This window comes from Microcaecilia unicolor, chromosome 3, assembly GCF_901765095.1.
Source record: "Microcaecilia unicolor chromosome 3, aMicUni1.1, whole genome shotgun sequence".
In the NCBI taxonomy this organism is placed as follows: domain Eukaryota; kingdom Metazoa; phylum Chordata; class Amphibia; order Gymnophiona; family Siphonopidae; genus Microcaecilia; species Microcaecilia unicolor.
In genome coordinates this window covers 229,952,121-229,972,702 of record NC_044033.1, presented here as the reverse complement: position 1 = coordinate 229,972,702, position 20,582 = coordinate 229,952,121, and the positions used below count along the sequence as shown (strand labels likewise).

The 20,582-nt window shown below is 45.3% G+C and overlaps 1 protein-coding gene across 2 annotated transcripts in view; it reads right to left on the bottom strand.

Annotated features, from left to right (window-relative positions):
* The window catches only part of LOC115466353 (E3 ubiquitin-protein ligase TRIM39-like), a 399,358-nt gene that overhangs the window by 355,292 nt on the left and 23,484 nt on the right, over positions 1–20,582 (bottom strand). For both annotated transcript variants that reach the window (XM_030197539.1, XM_030197540.1), the window contains exons 4-7: positions 14,013–14,033; positions 5,984–6,004; positions 3,109–3,129; positions 1,191–1,211 (exon numbers count right to left, since the gene is read on the bottom strand). In XM_030197539.1, the coding sequence (XP_030053399.1) occupies positions 1,191–1,211; positions 3,109–3,129; positions 5,984–6,004; positions 14,013–14,033 (84 nt within the window). The remainder of the gene's footprint in view (positions 1–1,190; positions 1,212–3,108; positions 3,130–5,983; positions 6,005–14,012; positions 14,034–20,582) is intronic.

Here is a 20,582-nt window from a genome sequence, read left to right as displayed (position 1 = left end):
GTTATATCGCTCCATTGGTGCGACCGCACCTTGAGTATTGTGTTCACTTCTGGTCGCTGCATCTCAAGAAAGATATAGTAGTATTGGAAAAGTTGTAGGGAAGGGCGATGAAAATGATAGCGGGGATGGGACGACTTCCCTATGAAGAAAGATTAAGGAGGCTAGGGCTATTCAGCTTAGAGAAGAGACGGCTGAGGGGAGACATGATAGAGGTATATAAAATAATGAGTGGAGTGGAACAGGTGGATGTGAAGCGTCTGTTCACACTTTCCAAAAATACTAGGACTAGGGGGCATGTGATGAAACTACAGTGTAGTAAATTTAAAACAAATAGGAGAAAAACTTTCTTCGCCCAACGCGTAATTAAACTCTGGAATTTGTTGCCGGACAACGCATTGAAGGTGGTTAGCTTAGCGGACTTTAAAAAGGGGTTGGACGGTTTCCTAAAGGACAAGGCCATAAACCGCTACTAAATGGACTTGGGAAAAATCCACAATTTCGGGAATAACATGTATAAAATGTTTGCACGTTTCGGTAGCATGCCAGGTGCTCTTGACCTGGATTGGCCGCTGTCAGGGACAGGATGCTGGGCTTGATGGATCCTTGGTCTTTTCCCAGTGTGGCATTACTTATGTACTTATGAGGCATTCCAAAATGTTGCAAGCGGAATTACAGAATTCACCCAAAGCATACCGGTTGGGCACTGACATTTACAGCTGCCCAAAAAATTAGGTGCTGGATCCACACCGAATGCTATTCTATAATAGGCACGCTCCCTTTATAACCTAGCACTTAGAGCTGAATTTTTTTGGTGCTGAATTTTTGGTGCCATTTATTGACTTCCCTCCTATATAGATAATGGGCAGGAATATTCAGGTATTTTTAAACACCAGAACCACCATTTAAAGGAAATAATGATTGAGACATTTAAATATTGACCTGTTAGCTTCTATATCTTCTCTCCTTTATCTCCCAATGATATTGGTACCCACATGCATCATGACAGCTGGTTTCTCTCTGGTATTTAATGAAATCTTAATTTGGTGTCTTATGAGGTCCACTACTTTAACATTAGATAAGTTACCACGTGATCCTCACATCTACCAGCAAATTAGTTATTTATATTCCTAATGAATGACTTAACAACTGGAATATTTGCAGACATAGTAAATGAATATAAAATTACTTACCAATATCTGCAGAAAGGTTCACTACAGGAAAACAAAACAGAGAAGAGTCAGTGCATTCAATAAAAGCCATTGGGACTGATATTCAAAGGATGTGTGCTTGTAACTAAGAGATATGCTCCTACACTGGCCTCTCTGAAAATTTACTATGGCCGATTTCTTAAATGAATGCTCAAAGTGTTACTTAACTGAATGATTACTAAAGGAAATTAGGATTTGGAGTTAACACAGATTTTAGTGGGTGTTAGCAGCAAATCTATTGCTTTTCCTTTTGAGGATATGTTTTATACAGGTCATGCGCTAATATAGTCATTAGCACGAAGTAACTGCTAGGAGTTAACAGCGAAGCACATAGCAATTACTACATAGGAAGCGCTAAATGATCCAACCTTAACAGAACTATATAGTGTAGCCGAAAAATTGACATCAATTAAAGACGTGCTGAGTGTTATTCTATAAAGATTGTACACAACTTAATTGAACAACAAGTCAAACAGTAATGATAATTGGGAGTTAACAATTATCGGCAGTAATTGGCAATAATTAGGATTTAGGCACATATCTAATTTTGTAACAGATTGCGCCTGAATACTATCGTATATAAAAATTTGGGGGTGTGGTTAGGGTCTTGTTCTCAGATTTCTGCATTTTGAAAGAGAATCACGCCTAAGTGCGCCTAACTTAGGTGTCAGTATTTAGGCCTGGTTATAACAGATCTAATTGCAGCCACCTACACATAGGTACACCTTACTGCTAAGTGTAAATCTATAAAAGACAAATCTATAAAGGAAACAAATTCATTATAGAATCGCACTAAGGGCATTACTTTATCAGCGCTGCTTTTTAGCACTACTTATAGAATTTACTCCTTAACACATTACCTAGATCATCCTAACAAGATAATATTTCAAAGCCCTCGCAATGCCTTCTTCCAGAAAAATTCCTTACCGCAAGCTCTAATAGGTAAGCTCTTTGAGCAGAGACTGTCTCTCTATGTCAAGTGTTCAGCACTGCGTGCATCTGGTAGCGCTATATAAATGCTATTAGTAGTAGTAGTATGTTACCACTAGCAATTGCCTCTACAGAATCCCTGCTTAGTGCACTGTATCCCAGTGCTTTTTCTTGAATCTATTCCATAGCGTCCAGTGAAGCTGCTTGCAGCTGGAGGTGTCTAAAGAAATTATCTTCTGGCTCTTCTGACTAACAGGACAAATTCTATGTAGAATGTGGCAACAGCCATACCAATCCATAGATGACTGGTATTTCTGAAGATGAGACAATCCATTGGTTGTCAGTCTATGAGTGACTGGGGAAAACAAATTACTTGACTTTAATGTGATTATGACTGAAAGAGTTCAGACCTTAGTTAGTTTATTGGAAGATTAAAACATCATATTTTGATCCAATGTCTTCTGTGTTTCTCCTTTCTCCTCTTCTATATAATAAGTTATTTGCAACCATTGGGCAGGTTAATTAGGGAACATGGTATTTTAGCTTATATATATTTGATTTGTCTGTAGATGATAGCAACAAGATTTGAAGAGATTATAATTATGTCTCACTAAGGTTTGATTTGGTTGGAGTTGTATAAATTGTAACAGAATGTATCCAAAACTACTTGTTCAGGCTTTGCTAATATTATGTAAGATATTGTAATGAGATGATTGATGGGTGAAACAGAAGAAGTATCAAGGGTAGCTTCTGGTAAAATTTTAGGGGTAATCATAGAAAAAGAAACACTACATCAACCGGCTCATCTTTATCCACATGTTTATTTATGCCTCAAAGAAATGAAGCAAATTGGTGAGGCAAGACTTCCCTTGGCTGAACCCATGCAGACTCTGTCTCTTTAAACCATAATGGGCAAGACTTAAGAAGTGTTATTATTTCAGTCACAGAAAATACATAGAAAACTACTTACTCTTTTCTGCAGTGAACCTTTCTACAAAAGAACAAAAGTGGGAAGAATCAGTCATGCAGCATTACTGGCAGCATTACTACATACATTATGATAACCAGCTTTTCCTCTACACATACAAAAATGTTGTATATTGTGCATGAGGTCCAGGCAAATCACCAAGTGATCGTCACACCCACCAGCCACCCAGCTATTAACATATCTAATGACTGACTTAAGAACAGTAAATAATCATGCAATGAATCACGAAGGCCGATATTCATACTGCAGGAGGCAGCCCACATAAGCTGAGCCCAGATAGTCAATGTTGGGCTGTTTGAATGGCATTGAATATCCGGGGATTTTTTGGCGCTGAAATGTTAACCGGCTATGCTGATATTCAGCACCAACCAGTTAACATTTTAGCAGTCAAAGATAGGCTTGCTATTTCAGTGACCTATTTTGACCCCTCAACATAGCTGGTTTGGCGCTAAATATCTGCACCTAACTGGCTATGTCGCTTCATATAACCGGTTAGTGCCTAGCCAGGAGCTAACCAGTTATCTCCTGCTGAATATCTCTGGTTAGGCGGCTAACTGCTATTTAACCAACCAGGAGCCGTTGGTTTACATATCGGGGGAAAGCTTTTCTAAAAGAAAACAAACGAGGAAAGAATCTGTGCATACAGCAATACTGAAACTAGAACCTACATACATTATGAAAACTGGCTGTTCCCCAGCACGTTCTAAAATCTTGTATATTATGCATGAGGTCCCCCATTTTCACAGCAGAAACTAGGTAACTAGGTGCTTCCACTTAGATGTTCATTCTGTAATGGAAAATAGGAAACCTTGCATAACCATGAATGTAAAGTACCTCACACTTATGCCAACCATAGACCTGGCACAAGTGCAAGTGGCAAAGTGTGTCAGGAATGCACGTATTTTATAGCATTTTATAAGCCACTGCTAATTGCCATATGCATGCCGTCTTCGATCCCTCATTTGCCTTCCATTATATCTGATTAGTCTTGCTCATCTGGCTACAAGCTTAACCAAACAAAGACAGAATTGATGCCTATTAACTGTCATTATATACAGCAAGATGTTTCTGCATTTAACTTCATTTGGTCTCCTACCAAACTAAAATATTTGGGTATCCTCTTTGGTCCTATAGTGGAAGAGACAAAACTTGTAAATAGTAATCATCTTCTGGAAATAGTTAAGTCTGACTTCGAGATGGTCTCCCTTGAGGTTATCATGGTGGGGACGGCTCGATACAATCAAATTGATGATTGTTCCAAAAGTCAATTATATCTTATACTAGCCATTAAGCCCGTAAAAACGGGCGAGTATTGCAGCCCTCCTCTCTCCCCTGGCCTCACCCCGTCCACCAATCCTCCCCCTCCCCATATCCAGCAAACCTCCTCTTTCCATTGGCATCCCCCCTTCCCCAGCAACCCTCCTCTTTCCATTGGCATCCCCCCTCCCCCAGCAACCCTCCTCTCCCCCCTGCCCTCTCCCCATGTCCAGCTACCCTCCTCGCCGCCACTCCATCCCCCTTCCTTGCTGGGCCCCCTGCACTGACCTGACAGCGCATCTCACCTCCGTGTGAAAGCGCTACAGGCAGCAGCAGATCGCTCTCCTGTTGCCTGCAGCGCTTACACACAGAGATGAGAGGCGCTGTCAGGTCAGTGCAGGGGGCCCGATATGGAGGGTGGCGGGAGCGGCGGCGGGGATGGGGGGAGGTTGATTGGCGCGATGTTCGTTTCCAGGCAGTGTGCGACAGTCTGACTCTGTTTCCTTCTCTGTTGTGCCCTCTAACATCATGACGTCTTGACGCGAGGGCGGGACAGAGAGGGAAGTCTGTACTGCGCATTTGCAGGTGAGTCGGTCACTTGCCGTTTATAGGTTTGATATATTGCTATTATTTTTTGACCACACCATTTATACTGCTATTGAGAAACATCTTTTAACCTTTTTATGGTGTGGAAAACCACCACGCATTGCTGTCAAAAAATTGAAGTCCAATAAAGAACAGGGTGGCGTGAACTTTCCTTGTATCTACAACTATCACATGGCATCAATTATGAAACAAATATCTCTTTGGTTTGAAGACCTTAACTTTGTACTGCTTCCTCCAAGATATCATTTTGAATCAATATGTTGGCATTCTTATCCCCTTCATTTAATACCATTTACCTCTAATGATGCTTCATTGAAAGATGTTATAACCCAAAGCACATCAGAGGTAGTTAAAACCATTGAAACTTGTTTAAGAACTCCTTGGTCTCATTCACATTTCACTCCAATATGGAACAATAATCACTTTAAAGTTCAAAATAGAGTCACTATTTGGAAAATATGGAGAAGACACCGAAACTCTTTTGAAGCCTGATGAGTGATTTATCCTGTATCCCCCTGATGAAGCAAGTAATTGTGAAACTTAGATTCAAGTCGGGAAGGAATAATGATAAGAATCTACCGCACCCTACCTATCATCGCTAATTCATATATTTGAGCATTAAATCATCATCTTTGAACTTATTTCTTCATGATTTATTGACCAAGATTGTTTTTAAGAACTGTGACCCATTGGGTCATTGGACTGTTTCAACTGTTTATGGACACTTTGAATGCTCTTTTGTCTTAAATCAATGAGGAAGTGCGATGATAGAGAAAGGTGGCTATTTATTGGGTCCTTTTACAAAGGCGCATTAGGCTCTATGGGCAACTTTTCTCCACATGTCTATTTAAGCTTTCAAAGAAATGAAGGAAATTGGTGAGGCAGGACTTCCCTTGGCTGAACCCATGCAGACTCTGTCTCATTAAACCATAATGGGCAAGACTTAAGAAGTGTTATTATTTCAGCCTCACAAAATACACAGAAAACTACTTACTCTTATCTGCAGTGAGCATTTCTACAAGGGAACAAAAGTGGGAAGAATCAGTGATGCAGCATTACTGGCTCTAGAATGTACATACATTATGATAACCAGCTTTTCCTCTACACATACTAAAATGTTGTATATTGTGCATGAGGTCCAGGCAAATCACCAAGTGATCCTCATACCCACCAGCCACCCAGCTATTAACATATCTAAAGACTGAATTAAGAACTGGAATAGTTTTCGGCCACAGTAAATAATCATACAATGACTCACAAAGGCTGATATGCATACTGCAGGAGGCAGCCTGAATAAGCTGAGCCCAGATATCTCCTGCTGAATATCTGTGGTTAGGTAGCTAACTGCTATTTAACCAACCAGGAGCCGTTGGTTTACACATCGGGGGAAAGCTTTTCTAAAAGAAAACAAACGAGGAAAGAATCTGTGCATGCAGCAATATGTTCAGTGCTCAGTTTAATAAAAAGCAAAACAATAAGAGAAGAACAACTCCAACAGGGAGGAGGAAGGGTTGTAAGAATATTGAGCCTGCTGTCCTCGGAAAATACCTGCTACAGGTATGTATCTTCATTTTCTCCAAGGACAAACAGGCTCAATATTCTTACGTATGGGGTATCCCTATCCCCCAGGATAACTCAAAGTAATAAAACATTGGTCAATTGGGGCTCGCAACGGTGAGGACGTAACAGAGATTGACCTGAAAATAAATTCAACCAAGTGAGAGTGCAGCCTGGAACAAAACAGAAATAGGCCTAGGAGGGTGGAGTTGGATTCTAAACCCCGAACAGATTCTGCAGCGCCGACTGCCCAAACCGACTTTCGCATCGGGTATCCTGCTGAAGGCAGTAGTGAGATGTGAATGTGTTGACTGATGACCACGTTGCAGCCTTGCAAATCTCTTCAATGGAGGCTGACTTTAAGTGAGCCACTGACGCAGCCATGGCTCTAACATTGTGAGACGTGACATGGCTCTCCAAAATCAGCCCAGCCTGGGCATAAGTGAAGGAAATGCAATCTGCTAGCCAATTAGAGATGGTGCGTTTTCTGATGGCAACTCCCCTCCTGTTGGGATTAAAAGAAACAAACAGCTGGGCGGACTGTTGATAGGGCTTTGTCCCCTCCACGTAAAAGGCCAATGCTCTCTTACAGTCCAAGGTGTGCAACTTGTCTTCACCAGGGCGGGTATGTGGACGGGGAAAAAATGTTGGCAAGACAATTGACTGGTTGAGATGGATCTCCGACACCACCTTCGGCAAGAACTTAGGGTGAGTGCGGAGGACTACTCTGTTATGATGAAATTTGATGTAAGTTGCATGCACTACCAGGGCTTGGAGCTCACTGACTCTATGAGCTGAAGTAACAGCCACCAAGAAAATGACCTTCCAGGTCAAGTACTTCAAATGGAAGAAATTCAGTGGCTCAAAAGGAGCTTTCATCAGCTGGGTGAGAACGACGTTGAGATCCCATGACACTGGTGGAGGTTTGACAAGGGGCTTTGACAAAAGCAAACCTCTCATAAAATGAACTACTAAAGGCTGTCCAGAGATAGGCTGACCTTCTACACGTTGATGGTAAGCACTGATTGCTCTAAGGCAAACCCTTACGGAGTTGGTCTTGAGACCAGACTCCGATAAGTGTAAAAGGTATTCAAGCAGGGTCCGTGTAGGACAAGAAAAAAGATCTAGGGCCTTGCTGTCACACCAGATGGCAAACCTCCTCCATTTAAAAGAATAACACTTTGTAATCCGTTGGGTTGGTCGTGAGCCCTTGGGCCCTGGCCGAGGCCAGCAGGGCGCCGACCCAGGCCAAGGGGAGACTGACCCACCACCGCACACCCCAGCTACACAATACCCCCTAAGCTACCCCTCCCCACAGTCCCTCAGGAAGAAGGGAAATAGGCATACAGGCGGGCCTCGCAGCCGAACCGGAACCCACGCACACAGAGCCACTCGTGCGAGCCTCACGGCTGAACTGGAACCCAATCACACACAGGGAGGGGTGAAAGAACCCAGAGGGCCCCAAGATGCCAGACACGCGCTGAACACCAGCAATAGGGCAGAGGGGGAAACAAAGGACCAGAGCAGGCCACGCCCACCCAGGGGACTAGCGCAGGACAGGGGAACTAACACAGCAACCCCCCCACCAGGGTAGGAGCCCCAGGCAGAAGCCAGAGGAACCAGACACAAAAGGAAGGCAGAAAGCCTTTGCCTCAAACCCACTGTAGACAAAGGCACACAGAACACAAAGGGTTAAGCTTGTAGAGCCAGCAGAGAGAGAGTGCCATAAATCAACAAACAATCAGAGAGAACGCTTCCCCTCCCGAGAGGGAGCAGGGCCCATCCAACAAACACACTGGCAGAGGCAGTACACAAAGGGTTAAACTCACTGAGCCAGCAGGCCGGGACACTGGGAAGAGAAATCCTTAAAACAAACAAACAAAGGAGAACGCTCTCACTCAGCCCAGAGCCCCCGGAGGCTGAGCAATGCCCAGCCCCCACTAAACAAACGAGCAGCTGACCTGATTACAGAGCTACACACACACACACAGCAGCAGCTAACCCAGAGGGAAGGAAAAGAATACTCTAATACAACACAGATCCCTGTCAGAACCTAGAGCACGTTCTGAGAAAAAACTATCAGGCTTTCCTGTTACCACCAAGTAAGTAACGCAAAAGCAGAGAAACTCTTCAGCTGCAGGTTAAAGTACTATCCCCTGACGTCAGCACAACCCCTGGCAGCCAATCAGAAGAGACGTCCCCCCCTCCCCCTCAGCCAAACCGGCAGAATCATAACACACTTTTTCGTGGAATCTTTCCTCGAAGCAAGCAAGACTCGGGAAACACCCTCTGAAAGGCCTAAAGAGGCAACTTCTAAGTTCTCAACATCGAGGCCGTGAGAGCCAGAGACTGGAGGTTGGGATATAGAAGTGACCCCTCGTTCTGAGTTATGAGCTTCACAAAACAGTCCAATCTCCACGGTTCTTCGGAGGAGAACTCCAGAAGAAGAGGGAACCAGATCTGATGGGGCCAAAAAGGTGCAATCAGAATCATTGTTCCATTGTCTTGCTTGAGTTTCAGCAGAGTTTTCCCTACTAGAGGTATGGGAGGATATGCATACAGAAGGCCTGTTCCCCAATGTAGGAGAAAGGCATCTGACGCTAGTCTGTCATGGGCCTGAAGCCTGGAACAGAACTGAGAGACTTTGTGATTGGCCTGAGTGGTGAAAAGGTCCACCGAGGGGGTGCACCATGCTCGGAACATCTTGCGGACAACATTCATGTTCAGTGACCACTTGTGAGGTTGCATTATCCTGCTCAGTCTGTCGGCCAGACTGTTGTTTACGCCTGCCAGATACATGGCCTGGAGAAACATGCCGTGGTGGTGAGCCCAAAGCCACATCCTGACAGCTTCTTGACACAGAGGGCTAGATCCGGTGCCCCCCTGCATGTTGGTGTAATACATAGCAACTTGACTGTCTGTATTAGAATGATTTGATTGGACAGCCGATCTCTGAAAGCCTTGAGAGCGTTCCAGATCGCTCGTAATTCCAGGAAGTTGATCTAAAGATCCTTCTCCTGAAAAGACCAAGCTCCCTGAGTGTGAAGTCCATCTACATGAGCTCAACACCCCAGGAGGGATGCATCCGTCTGCAAAAGTCAGTGGAGAGATGGATGACATCCTCTAGATCCCCTGTGGCCTGGCACCACTGGAAAGCTAGGGTTCATTGAGCTGATTTCATATGTAGGCATGCCATGGGAGTTACATGAACTGTGGAAGCCATGTGCCCTAAGAGTCTCAACATCTGCCAGGCTGTGATCTGTTGAGACACTTGAGCGAATGACACTAGGGAGGAGATTGTCTGCCCTTGCCTGGGGAAGGTAATCTCGAGACGTCCGTGTGTCCAACAGATCTTCGATGACCTCCAATTTTTGCACTGGGACAAGATGGGACTTGGGATAATTGATTACAAACCCTAGTAGCTCCAGCACTCGAGTAGTCATCCGCATAGACTGTAGAGCCCCTGCCTCCGAGGTGCTCTTCACCAGCCAATCGTCGAGATAAGGGAACACATGCAAAGCGACGCTGCGACAACTGCCAGTCACCAAAGATTCTGGGCACAAATGTGAGGGCAAAGGGCAGTACACAGTACTGAAAATGCTGAACTCCCAGCCAGAATTGAAGATACTTCCTATGAGCTGGGAGTATCTAGATGTGAGTATAGGTATCCTTTAAGTCCAGAGAGCATAGCCAATCGTTTTCCTGAATCATAGGAAGAAGGGTGCCCAGGGAAACCATCCTGAAGTTTTCTCGGACTAGGAATTTCTTCAGGACCCTTAGGACTAGGATGGGACGCATCCCCCCTGTTTTCTTTTGCACAAGGAAGTACCTGGAATAGAATCCCAGCCCATCTTCCCCTGGTGGAACGGATTCTACCGCATTGGCCTTTAGAAGGGCAGAGAGGTCCTCTGCACGAACCTGCTTGTGCTGGGAGCTGAAGGACTGAACTCACAGTGGGCAATTTGGAGGCCTGGATGCCATATTGGGTGTGTATCCTAACCGGACTTTGAAGAACCCACCTGTCAGAGGTAATGAGAGGCCACCTTTGGTGAAAAAATATAAGCCTCCCCCCCCCGACAGGCAAGCCATCCAGCACGGACACTTTTTCTGAGGCTATGCTGCACTGGAGCCAGTCAAAAGTCCGTCCCTTGCTTTTGCTGGGGAGCCCTAGGGGCCTTAAGTGCACGGCGTTGACGAGAACGCACATGCTGGGGCTAAGCCTGAACCAACTGCCGAGAAGAAGGAGTGTACCTACGCCTGTTCTAGGAATAGGGAGCACTCCTCTTCCCTCCAAAAAACCTCCTAGAAGAGGAGGCAGTAGCAGAAGACATCCGGTGGGAGAGAGAATGCATGGCGTCATGATGCTTTTTAATCTGATCGACCATGTCCTCTACTTATTCTCCAAAAAGATTATCCCCCCCGGAAAGGAACATCCGCCAGTCACTGCTGGGTGTTATGATCCAGGTCAGAGACATGCAGCCATGAGAGTTTGCACATCACTATACCTTAAGCAGCTATTCGGGATGCCACATCAAAAGTGTGGCCTTCCGCAGCCTGACCACCTGGTGAAAAGCAAGCTCTGGAGGAAGTGCTTCAACTAAACTGGACAGTTGCCTCACCGAGTTCCGCAAGTGGATGCTTGTGTAGAGCTGGTATGTCTGGACTTTGGCGGCGAGCATAGCGGACTGATACATTCTCCTCCCAAAAGAATCCAAGGTCCTAGACTCTCTGCCTGGGGGCGCCGAGGCATAGTCTCTACTACCCCTGGCTCTTCTGAGAGTAGAGTCCACCACCATGGAATCGTGAGGAAGTTGGGCCTTCACCATTACAGGCTCTCCATGGACTCTGTACTGGGACTCAGATTTTTTGGGTACAACTGGATTAGAAAGAGGGCATGACCAATTTCGCATAAGCACTTCCCTCAGTGTATTATGCAAGGGGGCCATAGCAAACTCAGCAGGTGGAGAAGGATAATCCAGGACCTCGAGTATCTCAGCCCTAGGCTCATCCACAACCTCCATAGGGAATGGAATGTCTTTAGACATTTCCCGCACAAAGGATGAGAAAGAAAGACTCTTAGGTGGAGGCATCCTAGTTTCAATTGGTGGAGTAGGATCAGAGGGAAGCCCACAGGACTCTTCCTCCGAAAAGTACCTGGGGTCCTCCTCCTCTTCCCACCAGAGCTCCTCATCGGTGTCGGACAAAAGCTCCCTAAGAGCAACCCGAACCCGAGCCTGTCCCAATGTCGAGGATCGACGACCTCGTGGGGGGTGTCGAGAGGTCAAACCCTGCCTAGACTCCGTCGAAGCTTCCTCCACCAACGTCGAGGGGGAATCGACCCGGGTGGAAGCCGAAGCGAGGACGGGGACTTTCTCACAGGTGATGGCCCAGATGCCACCTCCATAGAAGAAACGGATGGCGCAAGCAGTCCCGACACCGATGCAGACTGGCGAAGCAACCCCTCCAGAAGCTCCGGAAGAAGGGCCCTGATGCGCTCGTCAAGAGCTTCCATGGGAAAAGGCTGGAGGGCCGGTGCAGAAGTCAGTACCAGAATCTGAGGGGGCTCGAGATTCGGTATCAGGCTGCCAGATGACCAACGCATCGGCACTTCTTGTGTGGAGAGTGAGCGGTCCTCACCGGCGCTGACGCTTCTCGGGTGCCGAATCCCTTGGCTCCCCGGAGCTCTTGGTACCTTGCATGGAAGGAGATCGATGACGGTGCTTCTTAGCCTTCGCTCGACGCCCATCATCGAGACTCCTCGGTACCGAAGAAGAGGACATGGAATCCTCTCGCCTCCTCGGGGCTGAGTCCGACGATGGTCGGTCCCGGTGGTCCTGCATAGCAGTAGGCCTCCAGATGGGCGGAGACCCACTCGATGCTTCGCTGCTCCCAGCTCGATGCGGTCGCTCTGCAGCCATAACCTGAGCTCTCGGTGTTGCTGCTTCCTTCGACGTTGATGCCGACCTCGGTGCCGACGTCAAAGGACCGGACCGGTCAGAAAAAAGTCTCTCACGCTGAGCCTCTCGAGTCACTTGGGTCCGTTGCTTCATCAACTTACACAGCTTACAGGCAGCTGGGAGATGGTCGGGCCCAAAACAATGAAGGCACCATGCGTGGGGGTCAGTAGACGAGACGGTCCGGTTGCAGCGAATACAGCGTTTGAAGCCGCTAGTAGTCTTCGATGGCATGGGCGGGAAAATATCGCCCGCGAAATCAAAAGTCTTGATAGCGGCAATAACAAGGCACAAAAAAGGGGAAAAAAGACTTGGTCGAGCAGCCTAAGGGCGGCAGCAATGAAAAAGAAAGGAAACTTCAAAGACGAAGAAAAAAAACTAAAAAGTAAAAGAAAAAACTAAGAATTTGTTTTTTTAAATGTGAGAAGAAAAGAAGAACAAGAAGAGAGGGCGTGATAAACACGAAATAACAGTTCTCCTGAGCTGAAAAGGGAGTAGCTGGGAAAACACAACTCTCCTGAAGCGTGGATCAAAAAGAACGGAGCTCTGCACGTTTGCATCGTGGACGGGAAGCCGCTTGCGCATACGCGGTGAGTCGGCTCACGCAATGGAACGTTCGAGAAGATTCCTGTGCTTTTCAAGATTTTTCCGGTCTCCTGGGCCGTCGTGGACAACGACCCATAAGTAAGAATATTGAGTCTGCCTGTCCTCGCAGAATTAGGATTTAGGCACATATCTAATTCTGTAATGGATTGTGCCTGAATCCTATTGTGCATAAAAAGTTGGGGGCATGGTTAGGGTCTTGTTCTCAGATTTATGCGTGTTAAAAGAGAATCATGCCTAAGTGCGCCTAACTTAGGTGTCAGTATTTAGGCCTGGTTATAACAGATCTAATTGCAGCCACCTACACTTAGGTACACCTTACTGCTAAGTGTGAATCTATAAAAGACATATCTATAAAGGAAACATATTCATTATAGAATCGCACTGTGCATTACTTTATCAGCGCTGCATTTTAGCACTATTTATAGAATTTACTCCTTAACACATTACCTAGATCATCCTAACAAGATAATGTTTCAAAGCCCTCGCAATGCCTTCTTCCAGAAAAATTCCTTACCGCAAGCTCTAATAGGTAAGCTCTTTGAGCAGAGACTGTCTCTCTACGTCAAGTGTTCAGCGCTGCGTGCGTCTGGTAGCGCTATATAAATGCTATTAGTAGTAGTAGTAGTAGTATGTTACCACTAGCAATTGCCTCTACAGAATCCCTGCTTAGTGCACTGTATCCCAGTGCTTTTTCTTGAATCTATTCCATAGCGTCCAGTGAAGCTGCTTGCAGCTGGAGGTGTCTAAAGAAATTATCTTCTGGCTCTTCTGACTAACAGGACAAATTGGTGAGGCAAGACTTCCCTTAGCTGAACCCATGCAGACTCTGTCTCATGAAACCACAATGGGCAAGACTTAAGAAGTGTTATTCTTTCAGCCACAGAAAAAACATAGAAAACTACTTACTCTTATCTGCAGTCAGCATTTCTACAAGAGAACAAAAGTGGGAAGAATCAGTGATGCAGCATTTCTGGCACTAGAATGTACATACATTATGATAACCAGCTTTTCCTCTACACATACTAAAATGTTGTATATTGTGCATGAGGTCCAGGCAAATCACCAAGTGATCGTCACACCCACCAGCCACCCAGCTATTAAAATATCTAATGACTGACTTAAGAATTGGAATAGTTTTCGGCCACAGTAAATAATCATACAATGACTCACGAAGGCTGATATTCATACTGCAGGAGGCAGCCCGCATAAGCTGAGCCCAGTTAGTCAATGTTGGGCTATTTGACCGGCATTCAATAACTGGGGATTTTTTGGTGCTGAAATGTTAATCGGCTATGCCGATATTCAGCACCAACCAGTTAACATTTTAGCAGTCAAAGATAGGCTTGCTATTTCAGTGGCCTATTTTGACCCCTCAACATAGCTGGTTTGGCGCTAAATATCTGCACCTAACTGGCTATGTCGCTTGATATAACCGGTTAGTGCCTAGCCAGGAGCTAACCAGTTATCTCCAGCTGAATATCTGTTGTTAGGCAGCTAACTGCTATTTAACCAACCAGGAGCCGTTGGTTTACATATCGGGGGAAAGCTTTTCTAAAAGAAAACAAACAAGGAAAGAATCTGTGCATGCAGCAGTATTGAAACTAGAACCTACATACATTATGAAAACTGGCTGTTCCCCAGCACGTTCTAAACTCTTGTATATTATGCATGAGGTCCCCCATTTTCACAGCAGATGGGCAAATTATCAAAGGGTAACTTTGTAACTAGGTGCTTCCACTTAGATGCTCATTCTGTAATGGAAAATAGGAAAACTTGCATAACCATGAATGTAAAGCACCTCACACTTATGCCAACCATAGACCTGGCACAAGTGCAAGTCCTAGAGTGTGTCAGGAATGCATGTATTTTATAGCATTTTATAAGCCACTGCTAATTGCCATATGTAACAACCCTAACATTCAAGGTATTTGCTGTAGAATTTTTTCTGTCAAACTCTCTGCCTATACAGATGACATTCTATTGCTTCCAACGCCGTCTTCGATCCCTCATTTGCTTTCCATTATATCTGATTAGTCTTGCTCATCTGGCTACAAGCTTAACCAAACAAAGACAGAATTAATGCCTATTAACTCTCCTTACGTAGAGCAAGATGTTTCTGCGTTTAACTTCATTTGGTCTCCTATCAAACTAAAATACTTGGGTATCCTCTTTGGTCCTATAGTGGAAGAGACAAAACTTGTAAATATTAATCATCTTCTGGAAATAGTTAAGTCTGACTTCGAGATGGTCTCCCTTGAGGCTATCGTGGTGAGAATGGCTCGATACAATCAAATTGATGATTGCTCCAAAAGTCAATTATATCTTATATATATTGCCATTCTTGTTTGACCACACCATTTATACTGCTATTGAGAAACATCTTTTAACCTTTTTTTGGTGTGGAAACCCACCACGCATTGCTGTCAAAAAATTGAAGTCCAATAAAGAACGGGGTGGCGTGAACTTTCCTTGTATCTACAACTCTCATATCGCATCAATTATGAAACAAATATCTCTTTGGTTTGAAGACCTTAACTTTGTACTGCTTCCTCCAAGATATCATTTTGAATCAATATGTTGGCATTCTTATCCCCTTCATTTAATACCATTTACCTCTTTAAATGATACTTCATTGAAAGATGTTATAACCCAAAGCACATCAGAGGTAGTTAAAACCATTTAAACTTGTTTAACAACTCCTTGGTCTCATTCACATTTCACTCCAATATGGAACAATAATCACTTTAAAGTTCAAAATAGAGTCACTATTTGGAAAATATGGCAATCAGCACCATTTTTGAGAAGACGCCGAAACTCTTTTGAAGCCTGATGAAGCAAGTAATTGTGAAACCTAGATTCAAGTCAGGAAGGAATAATGATAAGAATCTACCGTACCATACCTATCATCGCTAATTCATATATTTGAGCATTAAATCATCATCTTTGAACTTATTTCTTCATGATTTATTGACCAAGATTGTTTTTAAGAACTGTGACCCATTGGGTCATTGGACTGCTTTAACTGTTTATGGACACTTTGAATGCTCTTTTGTCTTATTTATTTTGAAATCTGTTTATTCAACGTTTACGTAACATGTACATATTTGAGCACTTAAAGAGTTTCACATAATATTGTTGTTAAACTTACACATAGCTTGCTACTTAAACCTGCCAAACCTCTCTATCAAAACTAAATTTTCTTGCTAGACAAATTGCTACTCTCAAAATAACGACAAATCTCCATATCCCTCCTCCCTACCCTCTCTAAACCTAGTCTATCTATATTTTTATTTTTTTATTTTTTTTTTATTTACATCAATTTATATACCGTATCTTATTGCTACTGCAAGACAGAACGGTTTACAATTTATAAAAAAAAAAAAAAGCAGTACAATAAGTACAAATTGGACAAACATTAGAACTCCAATCATTACAGGAAAGCACAGCAAACCCAACAAACTAGCTACATAAGATGAAAACAATATAACTCATGATTAATACACAGGAGAACACTGCAGATACAAAATTAAATACATAATATAATCTACACAGACAGATAATACAGTTTTGACTTAGTATATATTACAGATGCCCATTTATAACCTTTCTTCCATTATTCTAAATTCTGATCTACATACTCGATAAAGTAGAAGGTTTTCAAAAGTTTCCGAAAATGAAAGTAAGATTTCTCAAGTCTGATCTCTTTTGGAAGGCCATTCCAAAGAGAGGGAGACAGATAGAAAAAAGCCGAATTCCGTGTAGATTCCCATCTAGCCCTAGCAAGAGGAGGAATCACTAACCTGTTATCTGTCAGGGATCTAAGGGTTCGTGTGGCAGTGTAAGGAATAGTTAGATTTGACAGATAGTCAGGATTTAGTGTATAAAAGGCCTTATGGGTCAAGACTAAGGCTTTAAACTTAACTCTTGCTTCAACTGGAAGCCAATGCAGTTGATGTAGCAAAGGTGTTACTCTGTCATCCCTCCGGGCCCTACAAATCATACGTGCTGCAGTATTCTGTATTCTTTGTAATCGCTTCAAGCTAGCTTGGGTGATCCCTGAATATATGATATTACAGTAGTCTAAGCGTGAGGTAATATAAGCAGATGTCAACGTTTTAAGGGAATCCTTACTAATTGAATTCCTAACTGACCGAAGTCTCCTAAGATGGAAAAAAGATTTTTTCACTACATCAGATATTTGTTCCTCGAAAGTCAGAGCAGAATCAATTATAACCCCAAGGTATCTAAAAGATTTATCCCGTCCCCCCCTTTCTCCCCTCCCCTCTTTCCCTTTTTGTGTCCTTGGAAGTGGTCTATCAACTATGGATGAGTAGTCTAGTCTGTCTTTCTGACACTCATAAATTGAGGAGACGTGCTCTTCCCCCTGTTGGTGTCATCTACCAAAATGGAGTCCATATACGGAAGTGTTATGATTGGGGTCTGAACCCCTCTCAAACTTACCTCTTTCCTGGGGGTCAGCTTCTTAGCTGGCTTCTGTTTCTTTTCTCTTTCCTTTCTGAGCTGGCTCTGTCTCTCTGTGCTTGCAGCTTCCAGCAGCAGGGCTCTAATTGTTTCATTATACTGCACCTGTGTGGGTAGTCTGAGTTGCTCTAACTCTCTTTGGGTGTACTGGCTTCAAGTGTTTCACGGTTTTGCATTGGTGTGGGTTGGGCCTCTCTGGGTCAGTGTGCTTTTGCCTAGGTCTAGGGAGTGTGACATCATCAGGGAGGGCCTTGATAAGGAAGTGGTGTTGTTTCCTTCAGGGCCTTTGCAACAGTTGTGTTTGCTTTAGGTAGGGTGGTGCAGTGTGCACTTCTGACATTGTGTCTAGGGTCCCTGCTTGCTTTTGCTAAGGTCCAGGTTAGTGTTAGTGCAGTGTGCACTGGTGTCTATGTGTTTAGCTTTCCTGCTTTTCCCTTTTGGTTCCCTTCTGTTCCCTCTTGGTTTTGGTAGCATTGCTGTGTGTAGGGCTTTGGAAGCTCTGTTGTTGATAGAAGTACTTCAGGGTTTGGTGTTGTTAGGAACACTGCAGAGTTTGCTGTTAGAAGTACTTCTGGTGTTTGTGCTATTAGGAGCATTGCAGTCTTTGCTGTTGGTGTTTGGTGCTTTAGAAGCACTTTTGGCTTATGTGTTAGCTTCCCTCCTTGTGGCTCCCCTGTCTTCCCTTTTAGTGCTAGGAGCTCTTCTGGTTGCTTGCCAGAGTAGTGCTTAGGAAGCACCTTGTTAGTTGTATCTAGCTTGCTAGAGCAGTGCTTAGGTAGCTGGTTTAGTTTTGTGTTTAGCTTATTAGTGTAAAGCTCTGCTTGTAGCTTGGTGCTTAGTAGCACCTGTGTTAGCTTTGTATTTAGTACCCTGCTCTGTTAGTTTAGGGCTTAGGAAGTCCCTTTCTTGAGCAGGGCTTAGGAGCTCCTGTTTAGTATAGGGCTTAGGAAGTCCTTTTGTCAGTTTACTGTTAGGAACACTCCTGCTGGTTTAGGGCTTGGGAGCAAGTAGATCAGTTTAGGTTTAGGAGCACTTCTGTTTCCAGTCCTGGTCCCTATGTCATCCGGTATCCAGTAAGTCCTGTCGGCTACTCGAACCCAGGAGCTCAACTCTTGGGGGGTTTAGTAGCTAAGTACAGGTGAAGCTGTTGGACCAGTCCAGTGTGCTCCAGTCCCGTGTTCCGGTCCTGTGTCCTCCAGTCCGGGGGACCAGTCCAGGGTGTTCCAGTCTGGTGTGCTCCAGTCCAGTGTGTTCCGGTCCGGTGTGTGTTCCAGTCCGGGGGATTGCAGTCCAGTGTTCCAGTTCTGTGTCCTCCAGTCCGGGGGATTCCAGTCCATGTGTTCCGGCTCACTGGGCGGTGCCTGCAGTCCCTGCCGGTGCCGGTGTGCTTGCCCAGCATTGGTTGGTGGGTTTTGCCTGCTGCTGTCGCTCCTCATCAGCAGCCCAAGGGCTCACGTTTGCTCCAGAGCCCGGCCCCGCGGGCTCTGAACCTGAGAACCTGACAGATTGCAAAGGCCATGAGCCCGGCAAGAACCCCCGCCCAGCTGACCCAGCTGGGGTCCAGCTCCATCATTGTTCTTGATCCTTCTATGACTCTTCGTCAGTATCGTGGGAAACTTTTGTCTCATCCTGTTTTGAAGAAGACCCCTGAAGCGGCAGCTGAGAGAAAACGTGTCCGGTGGCTTGGAATCACTGAAAATCCAGTTTCAGATATGGACCCTTTTATCACGCTCGCTGAATATCGCCGCAGCCTGATCTTGAATCCAGCTTTGTGGGATACTCCTGAAGCTGTCGCTGAGAGGAGACGTCTTGGGAATTCCATGCTCTGGGCCCAGCAGGGGTCCAGTCCCATTCGAGCAGCGCGTTCAGCCAAGCCTCGGAGCCTAGTCCAAGGGATGCTCCTAACCGAGTCGCCGACTCCAGTTCAAGTGGCGCTTCCACTCAAGCCTCTGAGTCCAGTCCGAGGGATGCTTCTGACCGAGCCTCCGAGTCCAGTCCAGAGGGTGCTTCGAACTGAGCCGCCTATCCCAGTTCAGGTGGCGCTTCCACTCAAGCCTCTGAGTCCAGTCCGAGGGATGCATCTGACTGAGTCTCCGATTCCAGTCCAAGCAGCGCTTCAAGCCAAGTCTCTGCGTCCAGTTCAAGTGGCGCTTCAAACCAAGCCTCCTAGTACCAGTTTGGATCCCAGTTCCAACCCCATTTTTGATCTGGATCCGTTTCTGACACTCCAAGATTACCGGGTTGCACTTTTGTCTGATCCAGGCCTGAAGAATACTCCTGAAGCTGCAGCGGAAAGAAGGCGTGTCTCCTGGCTTGGGTTCGAAGAAAACCCAGTTTCTGCTATTGATCCATCTACCAAGCTGTTCTTTTACCGCTTCCAACTCCTCTCGGAGCCAACCCTACGGGATACTCCTGAAGCCCAAGCTGAAAGAAGGTGGCTTCCTGATTTTTCCCGACAAACTTCTGAGTCCAGCCTGAAGGGCTTTGTCTGCCAAGTTTCTGAGTCCACACTGAGTTCCAGCCCAGTGCCTGAGTCTGTTTTGAGTTTCAGCCCAGATGCTGAGTCCGGAGCGAGATGCAGCAGTGACAGCCAAGATGCTGAGTCCGGAGCGAGTTGCAGCAGTGACAGCCAAGATGCTGAGTCCGGAGCGAGTTGCAGCAGGGGCAGCCAAGATGCTGAGTCTGGATCGAGTTGCAGTTCCAGTCAAGATGCTGAGTCTGGATCGAGTTGCAGTTCCAGTCAAGATGCTGAGTCTGGATCGAGTTGCAGTTCCAGTCAAAATGCTGAGTCTGGATCGAGTGGTAGTTCCAGTCAAGATGCTGAGTCTGGATCGAGTTGCAGTCCCAGCCGGGATTTTGAGTCTACACCGAGTGCAGAGTTCAGCCGAGATGCCGAATCAGAATTGAGTTACAGTCCCGGGCAAGATGCTGAGTCTGGATCGAGTTGTAGTTCCAGTCAAGATGCTGAGTCTGGATCGAGTTGCAGTTCCAGTC